Source organism: Brassica napus, chromosome C3, assembly GCF_020379485.1.
Source record: "Brassica napus cultivar Da-Ae chromosome C3, Da-Ae, whole genome shotgun sequence".
Classification (NCBI taxonomy): domain Eukaryota; kingdom Viridiplantae; phylum Streptophyta; class Magnoliopsida; order Brassicales; family Brassicaceae; genus Brassica; species Brassica napus.
Window position 1 is genome coordinate 26,194 of NC_063446.1, and position 14,505 is coordinate 40,698.

Consider the following 14,505-nt stretch of genomic DNA (forward strand, 5'->3'; position numbering starts at 1 on the left):
TAATTTATATTTTTGGTAAACTTTTTAAAATATGGTAATAACTCATATATTACATCTAATGTCAATTTATATTTTTGGAAATTTTTTTAAAATATGGGAATAACTCATAAATCATTATTAAAATAAATATATTCAAATATGGAATTATAAATTTCGAAATATAATTAAATTATATATTTTTAAATTATACAATTTTATTACTAAAATTTTCAAAAATGTATACAATTTTTTTATAAAATTATAAAAATTCAATCGTAAAATCATTATTTTCTTATATATCTACAAATTTTATAAATATTGTTTAATTTTAATTGTTGGTAATTATGCAACTTTTACAAATTTATTTAATATATTTAATTAAAATAAATAGATAGAAAAATCTATCTAAGATTATAATTTCAAATATATACATGCATATTCTTGAATATAATTTTTATGTTTAATTAAATCAAATTTATATTAAAATATTGAAAGGAAAAAGAAAATTTACAATGGTAATAAAATTTTATTTTAAAATATAATTTATATTTATCTGTTAAAAAATATTTTAAATTTTTTTACTGCACATGGTGCAGGAAGACACCTAGTTCTTATATTACTTTGAATGCAATTTTGAGTGATGACATGTTCTTGTTGGTTAGGTGGGTCAACTCCCACCGCTGAAAAAGAAAAGAAGTTAACCATAATGGGAAGTTTTGAGTGGTTTCTCATGAGATAGGTGTAAGGATTGTTTAGAAAAGACTACGTACCTTGGTTTACTCGGTGATGCTGTCTTTTACGCCGATGTTCTTTCCTTATTGAGGCATACACAGAGAAAAAAGTTTACTGTTGTGTGGATGCCAATCTATATCTTTTCCCCATCTCTTCTAATCTAATCCTACCAGATAGGCATGGGCATTTTAACCTGGACCCGAAGATCCGAACCGGAACCGACCCAAAACTATCCGACCCGGAACCGGACCGAAAATTTACAAGTACCTTTTGGGTCTAAATTTTTTTTACCTGAAAGAACCGGAACCGAAAAGGAACCGACCCGAATAGATCCGGACCCGAAAAGAACCGACCCGAATAGACCCGACCCGATAAGAACCGATTTGTACCGACTTAAAAATATGTATATCTAAAACTATGATGTTTTTGTGTTCTATTTTATATATATTATTTTATGATTTAGTTGAAATATCTTTTGTTAACAACATTTGTTATTATTTTTTTAACATTTTTAAAGTAATATAAAGCTTTAAAATGTAAAATTTAGAGTTTTAAAATGTTTTATTTTAATTATTAATAGTTTCATTTAAGTTGTTTTGTAAAATTTTAGATATATATGACAAATATTCAACTAAAGTTGATGGAATTGGGTATATCATGTCCTTTTCAGATCCTAAATACCCGAACCCGACCCGGATCCGATATGGACCCGAAAAATTACGGATATTTTATGGGTATTTTAATTATAGACCCGAACCGACCCGGACCCGAGAAGAACCGATCCGAACCCAAACCGAAAATTTCTAAAGGAACCGGCCCGAACCCAACCCGAAGACCCGAACGACCATGCCTACTACCAGATTAGCCATCTTAAACATGGTAGCTGAAGACCTGCTTATAATCGTGGTAGTTGCATTGAAATTTAGATACTCAAAATTTCATCAAAGTAAAAGTCAAAAAAATATAACGGTTCATGAGATTCATAATTTGTCCATAGTGAACCTTGTACAAACATACATTTTACAAACACTATCTCAGCCAAATATTCTATAGAAATTTGATAGTACATATAAGCAATTTTAGATTTCATGGACTTATATTGGGATAAATGAAGATGGTGCCAAATAAAATTCCATATTAACTTGCTACAGTTTTTAAATCAAGGAGCTCTATAAGCCAATAACTATCATACGTAATCTAAGGCAGACATACCTTCAGACTGAAGCTTCAAATAAATGAGCCACTCCATCCAATGCACGGAAGAATAACCAAAAACCAAGACAAAGAAAAGAAGAAGATTAAAGTGAGTAAAAAGTATATTAGATGAGCTAACTTTGTCCACTGTGCTTTCTTATGCATTTAATTAATTTTTTAAGTAATTCAGACCAACACTTGGTAGAACACGACACGACATCAACTCATCATCTCCATTGAGCTTTGAAAAACAAAAAAAAAGCAATATATTCAGACGCAGTGAGATGCTGATATGTGGAAGATCGACCAAAAAAGCCAGATTTTATATTGGGCTTTACCTGTTGCGGTTGTCCATAATCGGTCAATCACCATACCTTGTGAAAACAAAAAACACAAACCAAGACTAAAGCTTGTTAAACACATGATCCCAATTATAAGAAAGAACATGCGTTGAGATTAGTCGAAATCAATCTATCACTGGATTGTGAAGCAGAGCGTCTTTCTCTGGATTGTGAAGCAGAGCGTCTTTCTCCGGGATTGTTGTCTCCTATTTCCGATTTTAAATCATGTTCACATCTCTAAAACATATGAAATTGAGGTTACGATTGAGCTGAGGGATTTGTTCATCTGTGATCATGAATCTCCGTGGTCGCCGACTAAGAGGAGCTCGACGGACTTTCAAGTGATGCTAGAGAAACACCGAACTGTTTCGACGAAAGTGTGACCAGATGGAATCAGCATCATTGTCTTCCTGGGGAGCTTGACGGAAATATATGTGGAGGAGACTCACTGTGGGTCTATATATATAGAATGATAGTGGTGTAGAATCGGTATAACCATCACATAGATTCAGGGGGTTACAGTAGAAACGAAGAGGTAGATCAAAATCTTAATGTGGGAATTGTGGACTAATGAAGGGATAACCCAAATTAAATGACGGATTAAAGAATTTGCGAGACGTTACGGTTATCAAAGGGCGTCGTCTTTAGTCGGGGCGTGGTTTCGTCAGTAAAGAATCAGCCACAAGAAAAAGAAGGAAGAAGAACCTAATACATATGGGTCTCAAATAAGAAGTAGGCTCAATTTTAAAAACGATAAGCGAAGCCCAATTAGAGAAAACATCACTTCACCGTAACAAACATCATGCGCGTGAGCGTAAGAATTTTGAAAAAAAAATAAACGCGTGAGAAACACTGATACACTATCGAACCGCCACGTGTTTAAAAATGCTCCATCTTCTTTGGTGACGTGGAAGGCTATGCGCAGAGCACAAGCCTGCTTTATGTATATAAGATAAGATTCCCATTAGAAAGGAAAAAGAAAAAACACAAATACTTTTGAAACAAAAAAATGGTCTCACTAAAGGCGCAATACGGACCCGTTAGTAGAGCTGGAAAATTTAATCATTGCCCGCGGGCTCCGCCCCGTTTGACCCGCCGCGGGGCGGGTGCGGGTCGAACCATTTGAAATTTTTAAATCGCGGGTGCGGGTGCGGGTCGAGATTATTTTGAGCGGGGCGGGTGCGGGTCAGCCGAATTTGAATCGCGGGTACCCGCCAACCCGCAAATTAAAAAAAAAAAAAATTTTGAAAAAAAAACATTTTTCGTAAAATATATAAAAACAATAAATATTTGTATAATTTTAATTATAAATTTATTTTTTTAATAGTATTTTTTAAAAATAACTATTATATAAATAAAAAATAATTATTTTAAATAAAATAATTATTATATAATTAGAAAATAATCATTTTTAATTAAAATAACTATTTTTAATATAATTAATATTATCCGCGGGTTTGGCGGGTTACCCGCGGATTTTGGCGGGGCGGGTGCGGATATAAAAGTTTTTGTTTGCGGGTTATACGGGTCGAGTTTTTGAATCGAAAAAATAATTCGATCCGCGGCGGGGCGGGGCGGGTCGGGGCGGGTTGACCCGCGAACCCAGCACTACCCGTTAGCAATCTTCGTATCGTGTCAAATGTCTAATAAATAATTAAATATATATAGGACACTAATTGGGCCTCTATATGAAAAGATACTCTTAAGGAGGCCCATTTGGTGGCGTTTCAATCAATTAGTTTTTCAGGCGACGGTCTGATCGTACCCGCCGGCAACGATGGATTTACAGCAAGAGCAGGAGGCTTGTTGGAAACTCGAGCTCGACAAGGTTTTAGATGTATCATTGAAACTAGCTCATCCCTTGTATGTTCTGCTTTGCTAAAGCTTTTTATGCTGATGATGTAGGTCACCAAATTGGATCCTTCCAAAAAGAAGAAGAAGAAGAAGAAAAAGCTGTTTATACGGGAAGACGCTACCTACGACTCTGAGCCCGATTATGGCTATGCAGAGGTGTTTTTTTTTTTTAATTTAAATTAGCTGCGCTTTTGAGTAATGCTATTCCTCTGGATAATGATCCCAGCTTCTCTATGCTCTGCAGCTCTTGAGTAGGGTCTTTGATATGCTTCGTGAGGAGGAGGTTTCCACAGAGAGGCCCAGAACAGTGATGATGCGTCGTCCCCAGCTCCTCGCACAAGGGACACAGATAACAGTTTGTTTAGACTTTGCTCATCTCTGCACAACGTACGACCCTTGTTTTTTGTTTCCTAGTTGATCTATGTATCACTTTTTCAAGCTATGTATGTATGTTCCAGGATACATAGAAAGCCAGGTCATGTCATAAAATTCTTACTTGGCCAAATGGAGACCAAGGGATGGCTCAACAAACAGCACCAGCTTGAGATGAAGGGTTTAGTGTCTTCTCAGCATTTCCAAGCTGTGTTTCAGAGATACATTGGTATCTTTCATTATCTTTTTCTCTCTTTTGCAATGGAAGTCTTGTCTGATATGTATACATTTGTCTTAGATGCGTTCGTAATCTGCAGCTGCTGCAAAAGTCCAGACACAGCTCTCGCGGAGGACAATGGTATTTCCACTCTCAGCTGTGAGATGGTAAGTAGAACTACTATAATGTCTGAAAGTGCCTAATTGCTGCATTCAGATAGATGTGAAATTGTAAAATGTCTTGCAGTGTGGTTTGGTAGCATCGATCAACGAACCGAATCCCCTGTGAATATGGAACTCATCAACTTTAAGAGCCACGTGCTGGGTGGGGCATTGTAAGATTTTCTTGTGATTTGAGAACCAACCAGAATATGTTTTCTTTACAATACTGTTTTGAATTAGACGGTGAATACTGAGCAAAAATTGTTGGAAATTTTTGTGAAACTTCCTTAATGATTAGTTGCTGAGAATAGGCTAACGGATACAAGAATAAAAAGAAAGTAACTTTTTTTCTGTTATATATGCATGTAACGCAAAAACACGAGTTCCTCCCCTATCAAAGATGTCACAACCAAAAGAAAAAAAAGAAAGTTGCTTTATGATCACATTGTGCAATGCAATTTCGTGCTCAACCAAAAATCCGAGGGGGGGGGGGGGGGGGGGGGGGGGTTTGTAAAATGACTTAGAAGATGGGTTGGTCTTAACTGAAGCTTGCACGAAATGAACTGAGTTTGACATGTCAGCTAACTCCACTGTCGAGAAGTGGGTGCTCTTCGAATCTTAGCTTGGCAGGGACGCGTTACTTTGGAATTGTCTCACACTTTAATCCTCTGAAATGATACCTAGGAGCCATGTGCTTCAAGTTTCATATCTCTCAGTTTTGGAACTAGGAACGTTTGTTTCTCTTGCCTTGTAAGTTAAAAGTTTTGGATTTTAATAATCGAGTTCATGTCTTATTGGATTCGTTGGTATGAATATATATATACCCACCAAACATGTAACCAGATGAATATGAAGCTCCCCCCTACCTGTAAAAAAATGAAGGACCGTCTTGGATTCAGATTCGTGCTCTGCTCTGCGGTTTTCATGATTCTAACACAGCACAAAGCTCTTGCAAATTCCCATGGGTACACATTTACTAATGATCACAGATTTTATCTCCGAATTATTTTACAGGAAGAAAAGACTTGACATATTAAGACTGTTTTTGGGCAGGGTTAACTCAGAAGAAGAATGGGAGATGGTGCAGAGGAAAGGGCAGCAGTTCACCCTAAATGGACAACCATTCTACGTGAATGGCTTCAACACTTACTGGATGATGACTCTGGCAGCTGATAACTCCACGAGAGGCAAAGTGACGGACGTGTTCCAACAAGCCTCTGCAGTTGGTTTAACGGTAGGCAGGACCTGGGCTTTCAACGACGGTCAATGGAGAGCTCTCCAGAAATCCCCCTCTGTTTACGATGAAGATGTCTTCAAGGTAGTATCGATCTATCTACACCTAAAAATCCTCTTACTCTCTCTTTTTTTTTTTTTTTTTTGCTTAAAGGTTTGAGCAATTTGGGCAGGCCCTGGACTTCGTGGTGAGCGAGGCCGGAAAGTACAAGATCAGACTTATACTCTCACTGGTCAACAACTGGAACGACTATGGGGGCAAAGCTCAGTACGTTAAATGGGGCAATGCCTCTGGTCTTAATCTCACTTCTGATGACGACTTCTTCACCAACCCCACGCTGAGAGACTTCTACAAATCCCATGTCCGGGTGATTATTCCATCCATTGCTTTATCTATCCAAAAAATACATATATATATATATATATATATATATATATATATATATATATATATATATATTTGTAACATGAATGTGGTTGCACTGCAGACGGTGCTTAATAGAGTGAACACCTTCACAAACATCACATACAAGAACGACCCCACAATCTTCGCCTGGGAACTCATGAATGAGCCCCGTTGCCCCTCTGATCCTTCCGGTGACAAACTCCAGTCTTGGATACAAGAAATGGCAGTGTTTGTGAAGAGCTTAGATGCTAAACATATGGTAGAGATCGGACTCGAAGGCTTCTATGGTCCCTCTGCTCCAGCTCGAACCAAATTCAATCCCAACCCCTACGCTGCACAAGTCGGAACCGACTTCATCAGAAATAATCAAGCTCTTGGCGTCGATTTTGCTTCGGTTCACGTCTATCCAGATGCCTGGTAAGTTTTTGATTTGTGCCCTGAATCTGAAAACGGTGAGAACAGCTTAAAAATGCCAGTAAATGGAATTGCAAACTGTAGGATATCTCCGGCAGTGTCAGATACTTTCCTGGAATTCACTAACTCGTGGATGCAAGCTCATGTGGAGGACGCAGAGACGTACTTGGGAATGCCGGTTCTGTTCACAGAGTTTGGTGTGTCCGCACATGACCCTGGTTTCAACACGAGTTTCCGTGACATGATGTTAAATACGGTGTACAAGATGACCCTTAACTCAACAAGGAAAGGAGGGGCAGGTGCGGGAAGCCTGGTGTGGCAGGTCTTCCCTCAGGGAGCAGAGTTCATGGATGATGGCTACGCGGTTTATCTAACGAGAGCTCACACTGCTTCAAAAATCATATCTCTGCAATCCAAACGTCTTGCCATCTTCAACTCCTTGTGCGGCTGGAGATGCAAGTGGGGATGCAAGAAAAAGAATCACACTGCCCTCGATGCCCTTGTTTCGCACGACGACGAGCTTTAAACCTTTTGTGAATCACAGCTACGGTAATACAAATATCAGTGTTTAATGTGTATATATTTATATCACACTGTCCTAGATGCCGCTTTTTAAGTACTAAAACGTTATGTGAATCACAACAACAGCAAAGTGTGCACAAGTGTTGTTTAATTATATATAAAATGTCGGTATATTGAGGTGAGTGAACTTACTTTACCTGCTTGAGAAATGAGAAATTTCATTCCAGACCAGACATGTATAAATACAAACATACCTTCTTCAGGCTGGTTTGATTGTGACTCGAGAAGCAGAGCATATACTAGAAAAAAAAAGAATAGTTTATTCGAGGAACAGAGAGTTGTGTACATGATAAGAAATTACTTGCTGCTGAAACTAAGCTTAGAAAGAACAGCAGCAGCCTGATCACCACCCAAGAAAAAGTAAGGGTGTCTGAGAGCAGCAGCGGCTGAAAGGCGTCCGCGTCTCAGAGAACCTCTCTCGGATATAAGTTTAGTGACGAGGTCCCACCCTGTGCCTGAGTCCAGGTCTAGAATGGTCAAGTCTGGCCTCGTCCGAGTCCTGTCCCGCCATCTATTCAGGTCATATTCAAGTGACTTGATCTCTAGATTGAAATTCTTCAGACCAGCAGAAGATCTTATGGACGGAACGGCCATTTGCAGAAGCACTATCCCAGCAGAGTACATATCAAACAGATCCGGACTGTTGAGCTGTGAGAAGGAACACTCCAGATTAAGGAAAGAAAAGAAAAACAATCAAAAAGAAAGGAACGAACCTGCCAGAGAATGGGGGAAAGCAAGGCGGCAATAGGCTCGGGAGGAGGGCTAGGGGTTTGCTCGGGGAGGACATAGAGCTCAGGAGGAGAGTAGTCAGGATCAAGCAAAGTGCGTTGAGGGATGTAATTCTTGCCGATGCGAAGATCAGCAGCAGCACCGAAGTCTATGAGCTTAATCTGACCCTTCTTTGTAACCACCAAGTTGGCGGGCTTAACGTCCCTGTGAACAATGCCGGTATCATGGATCTTCCTCAGAGATGTAATGATCTGGCGCATGATCTGCTTAATGATGAGTGCACGACGTTTCACAGACTCGACACCTTGAAGAACGCGGCCAAACATGATGGACTCGAGATTGGAAGGAAAGGTCCGATCTTTCATGTAATCAGCCAGATCACGGTCTCCCTCGAACCTCCAGACGAGCCATTTGCCGCCTTTAGTAAACATAGTATTGGTCTTGTCGGCGACAAAGCTACCGAGAAACTCAGCGCAGGTGTCAGGAGCAGCGCGTGAGAGTCTGTAGTTGAACCACTCTTCGAACTCGCCGAATTCCTGAGCACCTCGGACCCCAAGCTTCACCTGCTTGAGAATGACCCTCTCCTTAAACTCTTCCCCCACCAAAGATTTAAGTGTGGCCTTGTTCATAAGCCTGCTTGAATTCTTTGGGAGAAGTACCCCAGAATACACCACTCCGAAAGACCCTTCCCCAAGCTTCTCTGTCACCAAGAAATCGGACCTCTTAAACCTCCTTGTCCCGATCAGAGTGTCAAGCCCGAGCTGGAGTGGAGCGAGGAGGTAGGCGTCAATGGCCCCGACGAGAACACCAGGCCTCGCCGTCAGGTAAAACCACACAAGTCCCAAGGATGCCCATTTCTGCGTATCGTTGAAAGCAGGGAGATAATGAGAGAGAGACTGGCCAACAAAATCAACAGGAATGTCCTCCGGAGAAAAGCTGCATCTCAGCCTGTTTTTATGGAGGGATGAAAGGCGAGTGTGAGGGGAGAATCCGCATTTGAGATGCCAAGGAAATGAGCCGCTGGTGACTGGGGACAAAAGAAATGAAGCCATCTTATCTCTTTTCTTCTTCTTTCCACCTTCTTCTTCTTCTTCCCCAACAATCTTATCTCCATCCCTTTCTTGTGTATGTGGTGATGGTAGAGACACACCTCACCTCACCTCACCCGCCATCTTTCTTTCTCAATCTCTTTTCTTACTCAACTGGCCCAACTAACAAAGCCCATTTTCTCAATTATTTGTAGCATATAGTCCGAGTAAAATGCGTGGATTCCCCTATTTTTCAATAGCTTATTTGGCATGCATTTTATGTGTATGTTATAAATAAATAATTTCTATCTGATTTAAACTTTTAACTTTTAGTGTTAACACTCTGATAAAAGATGCCAAATGAATTTCTATCTTTTAATACAGGGGTATTTATAAAAAAAACAAAAACAAATCAATAATACAATTATATCTCAATTCGTCAAGGTTTTGTTTCTTGAGCTTTGTAGTTGGTTTCCAATTGCCGAATCTGAATAAAAAAAAATATGTCAGGGAAAGAGATGAACCATGCAATACGACAAAAAGAAGGTATCCGTTAAGCGCCTAAACCAATTCAAATTCAAATCTATATAAAAAAAAAGAAAAAAAAGAAGAAGCATATATCATCCTTTATTATTTGGAGGCTCCTCCTCAATAACACTGCAAAGATAGAGAAAATGAAATCATCAGGTCGAAAAGCTCTCCAGCCAAGAAACATCTTCAACGTCCCAGCAGCAGATGCGCAACTTCAGCTGAAAAAGGCCAAAGCTCCTCCTCCTCTTCATGATGATGCCAAGGATAATCTTGTTCCAGTTCCACTTCCTGTTGTTGAATCAATGGACGCTTCACTTGCGGAGGAGCTGGACGCCTTCAAGAAGAAACTCGAGAGGTTGAGAGAGGATCGGGAGAGGACTGAGAAATTGCTGGAGGAGAGAGACGGTGCCTTGGATCTGAAGATGAGCCAACTCCTCCAAAGAGGAGAGCTCCAGAAAAGCTTTGAAATCCAAGTCGATCGTCTCTTTAGATTGAAGGAGCTCCACTCTTATTCCTCCGTAACCAAATATCTACTCTCTCTCTCTCCAAAATCCATTCATTATCTAGACTAGATTTTGCTTCCATTTCTCAAGCAGACATTAATATCGATTTTAATGTTTGCTTGGTCAACAGAAAATTTTGCCAGTCCGATCTCTGAGAGCGAAAGAGCAGGAGAAGAGGAAAAGCTTCAGCTTCGTAAGCATGCCTATCTTCTTATCTCCATTTTTCTTCTTGTGTTTGTCAACACTTTTTGTTTCCATCTAGAATTTTCAGGAAACAGCAGATGAACCGGAAGCAGACAGCAGAGAGATCGCAAGTGACTTATCAAAGGAAGCAAACTACTAGGCGGCACAGACCAACAACCCCCACTTTCCTTTGATGATTTTGTCTTTTGTCTTTAAGAAAAGCTTTGTTTCTGTAATTAATGTCTCCTTACTTACGCCTTTTTATGCTGGGCCCCTTCTCATTTCATCCACAGGCCCATTATATTATTCGCTGAGAAGATTTCTTAAAGTATCTGTATTGGAAGAAGTATCTTATAAAAATAATAATATTTTACTGAAAAAACATAAAAACTATACCTGTATAAAAGACTTTCATAAATCTTCTCAATAAATAGCTTATAAAATTTGAGAGTAAACTGAAAACAAGCTGAGACCTATCTTTATATGTGAATTGACGAAATTTTGAAAAAGAACCCTCATGTTTTTTCGAGATACTCAATATAATATTTTATTAATTTTTTATAATTATAATGTTTTTAGAATCTTTGTGAGTTGTTCTTATTATCAATCAATTCCAATAAATCTAATTAAAAATTAAGGTTTAAGTTCTGAAATTTAGAAGTTAGCATAAATACAGAGAATACTTTTTCGGTATGATCAAATAGAAAGAAGGCCACGCACAAAAAAAAAAAAATTAATAATAGAAGGCCACGCAAATCAAATTATATAAGCTAACATTATGATTAAAAACACAATGAATAATTAAAAAAAACAACTAATAAAAGAAAAAGAAAATATATGAAAGCAATCTACAGCTTCAGAGACAAGTCTATCTCAGTATCCTTGCAAGTATCAGTCTCTGCTTGTTCTTGTTTCCGGCCTTGTTCCTCCTTATACATATGAATGCTGCCTTCTAGGTTTGAAATCAAATTTTTGGAAAAAACGTCAGTGTTTTGGCACGAGAGGTGAGACAGGAGAGGGATATGGGAATTTATGTTATGCTCTCTATATCCTAATCGACATCGGAAGATGTTGAAGGGATAAGCCTTCGATTTACCAATGTTGGGATTGTAACGAACCCCAAGACCATACTGCGAGCGGTTGCTACTGCTGAAGAAATCACCACTTGGTGGGTACTGGCTGTAGAAGGAGAGCCCAGGATCGTTCATATCCATCTCTTTATGCCTTTTGGCCAATGATCGCTCTTGCTTGTGAGCGTTCTGGTGTCCTCCTAAGGCTTGAGACGTAGAGAACTCTTTCTCGCAGAAGGTGCAACCAAACACCCTCGCTTTAGCCTCGTTCTTCATCCCTTCTGCCTCTTTTAAAACTCCTAAACTAGAGTTTCTTATGCTGTCTTTGTTTAACAAGAAGCGAAACTCTGGCTCAATCGCAATCTTCTCTTTCATTTTCCCTTTGGTATCGGTTGAAAACCCCATCTCATTCGAAGACGATGAGATACTGTTGGAGGAACATGATGTAGTGAGGTTGAATTCCATGGTCAAAGGAACAAAATAAGTTTTCTTTTGAGGTTTGTGTTTGTTTGTGAATAATGAGATGTGAGAGGAACACGAGTTGGTTCTATTTATTCTTCATTAGGGTAAATCATTAATGTCTGAAAATCTTCATAATTATGGTAGAGAATCCCAAGTTTAGCAAGTACATTCAAGTAAACGGCTTATTTAGAGTATTTTTTGCCTTATGCCTTCGATTCTTTAAAGGAGATTCACTCAAGATTTACGGCTAATTACTTTTCTGCTTTCCATTTCCATTCATATAATTCTCTATTACCGTTTATCTATAATTTCAAATGATCAATTAATCTCATTATTTGGCAATTTTATCTTAACTTCTGTCCGTTTCAGTTTACACTTTCTCTTTTAAAAAATGTTTAAATGATGAATATGTCATCTTGTGTTAGGAAACATAACTCCAAGGCTTAGTTGTTTGTGAATCTGCAAAACAAGATTAAGCAAGTTGCATTTACTTATCTTTTTGTTTTGAATTTAAAAATAGAAACTCCAGTTTTAATTTTTGTATTTAAAGATCCATTACATTTACTTTTCTCTATTTTGTATCTTAATGGAAAATATTCACATTTTGTTTCCAAACACACAATAAAATTATTCAACCGATTTCTTATAATACGTATAGTATATTTATCTAAGGTTAAATTTTTGAACTTTGTCAATATATGTGAACACCTGTCAGGGACGGCCCTGAGTGTAACCATGCATATGATAAAATAGCTGGTGTCATTATTCTAGAATTATATTTACTTATATTAGATTATAATAGAGATTAACTAGGGTAAATATATAATAGTATATGATTTATCTTTATTGGAACTATCGGTTGAAATTGCAATATTAAGATCAGGCCAGATTTGCTTGAAGACATTGATGATAATGTGATGATACTCGTAAGAATTATATTTTAAAAAATAAAAAATTATCATATAATTTCTATGAAACTATTTTTATATGAAATACATCATTGATATTAATTTTAGTATATTAAACCAGTATAAAATATTAAAAACAAAATTAAATAAACAAGCCATTTTACAACAAATAATAATAATAAACAAATTACACCCTTGCGCAGAGTAATTAGTTCCTAGTACCAAAACAAAGCAGTGGTACATAACGTGCTTTGACAGTGTTTGACAATATGAATCACGTTGGTGAATGGTGATGATCTCCTATCCAACGAAGTATCTAGCGGATCCTCCAGTTTTAGTTCTCTCCTCAGCTTAAGGCGTATGCAATTGGTGTCCCTGCAGGTCGATGATAAGCATGTGTACGATGAGGAGGATGTGCATTATTATAGATACCATGTGTATATCTAGTAAGTTTTATCTTAGCACATAACTTGTAAGTAGCTGATGTTACGAATAGGGGGAGCTACTCTAATTGCTTGAAAAAGTAGCGTCACTTAAGAGAATTATCGTCAATCATATGTAGCTGCGCATACTACTCTCTTTTTTTTGTGGCTGAGAATTATCTTAGTATTTCTTCAAGGCCACCTGCCTTGCGTCTTCTCTCTTGACAAATGACTACAAGTTTATTAAGATATAATCTAGACGTCGTTTTTCTCGCCTGTTTAACCACTAACTTAAGTATTTGGTAACAACTTTGACCCCCAAAAATGTATTTAGTTATAACTGAATATGTGTATTTAATCGTTCAATATAAGTTTACTCACAAGAGTGGTCCGTAGTGATGTTACCATTATGATCTTATAGTTTTTGGATGTTGAAGCAAAGTAAGTAATAATGAAAAATATGTTTTTATTTTTCATAGTTTAGGGGCATGAGTATGACACTGAAAGAAATTAATGCAATGAGAATGGACTGACCATGGGGATGAATCAGTATTAGGGAAAGCAAGGCCCGGAAGTGGTATGTGGAGCACATGTAAGATGCATGGGTCGTGCCTCATTTAGTCATACTGCTTTCCTATTTAATTACAAAACCCCAATTGTTCAATTCATATTGTTTTCATCTACGGCCCTACTCATAAATGCTTCTCCAGTATCCCACACACATATTTCTCTTTTATATCAACCGATGGGAGCGTCTTCGTGTGCAAGTAGATGTTCATTTACACCCGATTTAGGTTATACATATTATTATAGACCAATCGTGATTGTTATTTACAGGCGATACAAATATCTAGCGTTATGCGCAACCATAAATGTGGAATTGTCAAATTCTAAGAAAAATAATTGTGAATTTTCAGTTACAAACATCATCAATAAGGAAATGAACAAACGCGAATTAAACTCAAAGAAAGTAAAGAGCAAAACTAAGTCAAATATATGTTTTAGTGTTTGTATATTATTAAGCGATGAATAAGTTTACAATTCTTAAACTCATATTTATAACAGTCTTAAAATTTAATTTTCTTATCAATTTCGGAATATATATTTATCTAAAAAAGTAAATTTTCTTAATCTTAATCTTATAAAGTGCACAGAGATCTAAGACACATCTAGATGCAACAAAA

At 37.7% G+C, this 14,505-nt stretch overlaps 5 protein-coding genes across 7 annotated transcripts; 3 read left to right on the plus strand and 2 right to left on the minus strand.

The window, feature by feature from the left end:
• Positions 1-3,877: 3,877 nt before the first annotated feature.
• Positions 3,878-5,158, plus strand: LOC106353589 (eukaryotic translation initiation factor 2 subunit beta). 2 transcript variants are annotated; one of them, XM_013793347.3, is made up of 6 exons: positions 3,878-4,074; positions 4,152-4,256; positions 4,345-4,487; positions 4,559-4,701; positions 4,771-4,856; positions 4,936-5,158. In XM_013793347.3, the coding sequence occupies exons 1-6, from the start codon at positions 4,024-4,026 to the stop codon at positions 4,975-4,977; spliced, it is 570 nt and encodes a 189-aa protein (XP_013648801.2). In that variant the 5' UTR covers positions 3,878-4,023; the 3' UTR covers positions 4,978-5,158. The 2 variants fall into 2 exon arrangements, with proteins under 2 accessions (XP_013648801.2, XP_048607685.1); XM_048751728.1 differs by having other exon boundaries at positions 4,790-4,856.
• A 201-nt stretch (positions 5,159-5,359) lies between these two features.
• On the plus strand, positions 5,360-7,656 carry LOC106353581 (mannan endo-1,4-beta-mannosidase 6). Of its 2 annotated transcripts, none has more exons than XM_013793338.3 (6): positions 5,360-5,600; positions 5,694-5,815; positions 5,904-6,168; positions 6,257-6,451; positions 6,572-6,906; positions 6,988-7,656. In XM_013793338.3, exons 2-6 carry the CDS (start codon positions 5,694-5,696, stop codon positions 7,427-7,429), a joined length of 1,359 nt encoding a protein of 452 aa, XP_013648792.2. In that variant the 5' UTR covers positions 5,360-5,600; the 3' UTR covers positions 7,430-7,656. The 2 variants fall into 2 exon arrangements, with proteins under 2 accessions (XP_013648792.2, XP_048607684.1); XM_048751727.1 differs by having other exon boundaries at positions 5,361-5,600; positions 5,733-5,815.
• LOC106353580 (serine/threonine-protein kinase STN8, chloroplastic-like) lies at positions 7,627-9,357 on the minus strand. The gene is made up of 2 exons (XM_013793336.3): positions 8,199-9,357; positions 7,627-8,133 (listed from the first exon to the last, which is right to left on the minus strand). Exons 1-2 carry the CDS (start codon positions 9,264-9,266, stop codon positions 7,783-7,785), a joined length of 1,419 nt encoding a protein of 472 aa, XP_013648790.2. The 5' UTR covers positions 9,267-9,357; the 3' UTR covers positions 7,627-7,782.
• A 343-nt stretch (positions 9,358-9,700) lies between these two features.
• LOC106353590 lies at positions 9,701-10,762 on the plus strand. Its single transcript, XM_013793350.3, has 3 exons — positions 9,701-10,291; positions 10,407-10,469; positions 10,548-10,762. Exons 1-3 carry the CDS (start codon positions 9,917-9,919, stop codon positions 10,617-10,619), a joined length of 510 nt encoding a protein of 169 aa, XP_013648804.2. The 5' UTR covers positions 9,701-9,916; the 3' UTR covers positions 10,620-10,762.
• Positions 10,763-11,270: 508 nt separating this feature from the next.
• LOC106353588 (zinc finger protein 1-like) lies at positions 11,271-14,157 on the minus strand. The gene has a single exon (XM_048751730.1). The coding sequence runs from the start codon at positions 11,992-11,994 to the stop codon at positions 11,308-11,310; it is 687 nt and encodes a 228-aa protein (XP_048607687.1). The 5' UTR covers positions 11,995-14,157; the 3' UTR covers positions 11,271-11,307.
• Between the last annotated feature and the right edge of the window lie 348 nt (positions 14,158-14,505).

Coding starts and splice junctions, on each gene's coding strand:
- LOC106353589 (XM_013793347.3), top strand. CDS start 4,024: ATGGATTTACAGCAAGAGCAGGAGGCTTGTTGGAAACTCGAGCTCGAC. Junction 4,488..4,558: donor TTTGCTCATCTCTGCACAAC/GTACGACCCTTG, acceptor TGTATGTTCCAG/GATACATAGAAAGCCAGGTC. Junction 4,702..4,770: donor TGTGTTTCAGAGATACATTG/GTATCTTTCATT, acceptor CATTTGTCTTAG/ATGCGTTCGTAATCTGCAGC.
- LOC106353581 (XM_013793338.3), top strand. CDS start 5,694: ATGAATATGAAGCTCCCCCCTACCTGTAAAAAAATGAAGGACCGTCTT. Junction 6,452..6,571: donor TCTACAAATCCCATGTCCGG/GTGATTATTCCA, acceptor GTTGCACTGCAG/ACGGTGCTTAATAGAGTGAA. Junction 6,907..6,987: donor CACGTCTATCCAGATGCCTG/GTAAGTTTTTGA, acceptor TGCAAACTGTAG/GATATCTCCGGCAGTGTCAG.
- LOC106353580 (XM_013793336.3), bottom strand. CDS start 9,266: ATGGCTTCATTTCTTTTGTCCCCAGTCACCAGCGGCTCATTTCCTTGG. Junction 8,134..8,198: donor TTTCCCCCATTCTCTGGCAG/GTTCGTTCCTTT, acceptor TCCTTCTCACAG/CTCAACAGTCCGGATCTGTT.
- LOC106353590 (XM_013793350.3), top strand. CDS start 9,917: ATGAAATCATCAGGTCGAAAAGCTCTCCAGCCAAGAAACATCTTCAAC. Junction 10,292..10,406: donor AGCTCCACTCTTATTCCTCC/GTAACCAAATAT, acceptor CTTGGTCAACAG/AAAATTTTGCCAGTCCGATC. Junction 10,470..10,547: donor AGAGGAAAAGCTTCAGCTTC/GTAAGCATGCCT, acceptor TAGAATTTTCAG/GAAACAGCAGATGAACCGGA.
- LOC106353588 (XM_048751730.1), bottom strand. CDS start 11,994: ATGGAATTCAACCTCACTACATCATGTTCCTCCAACAGTATCTCATCG.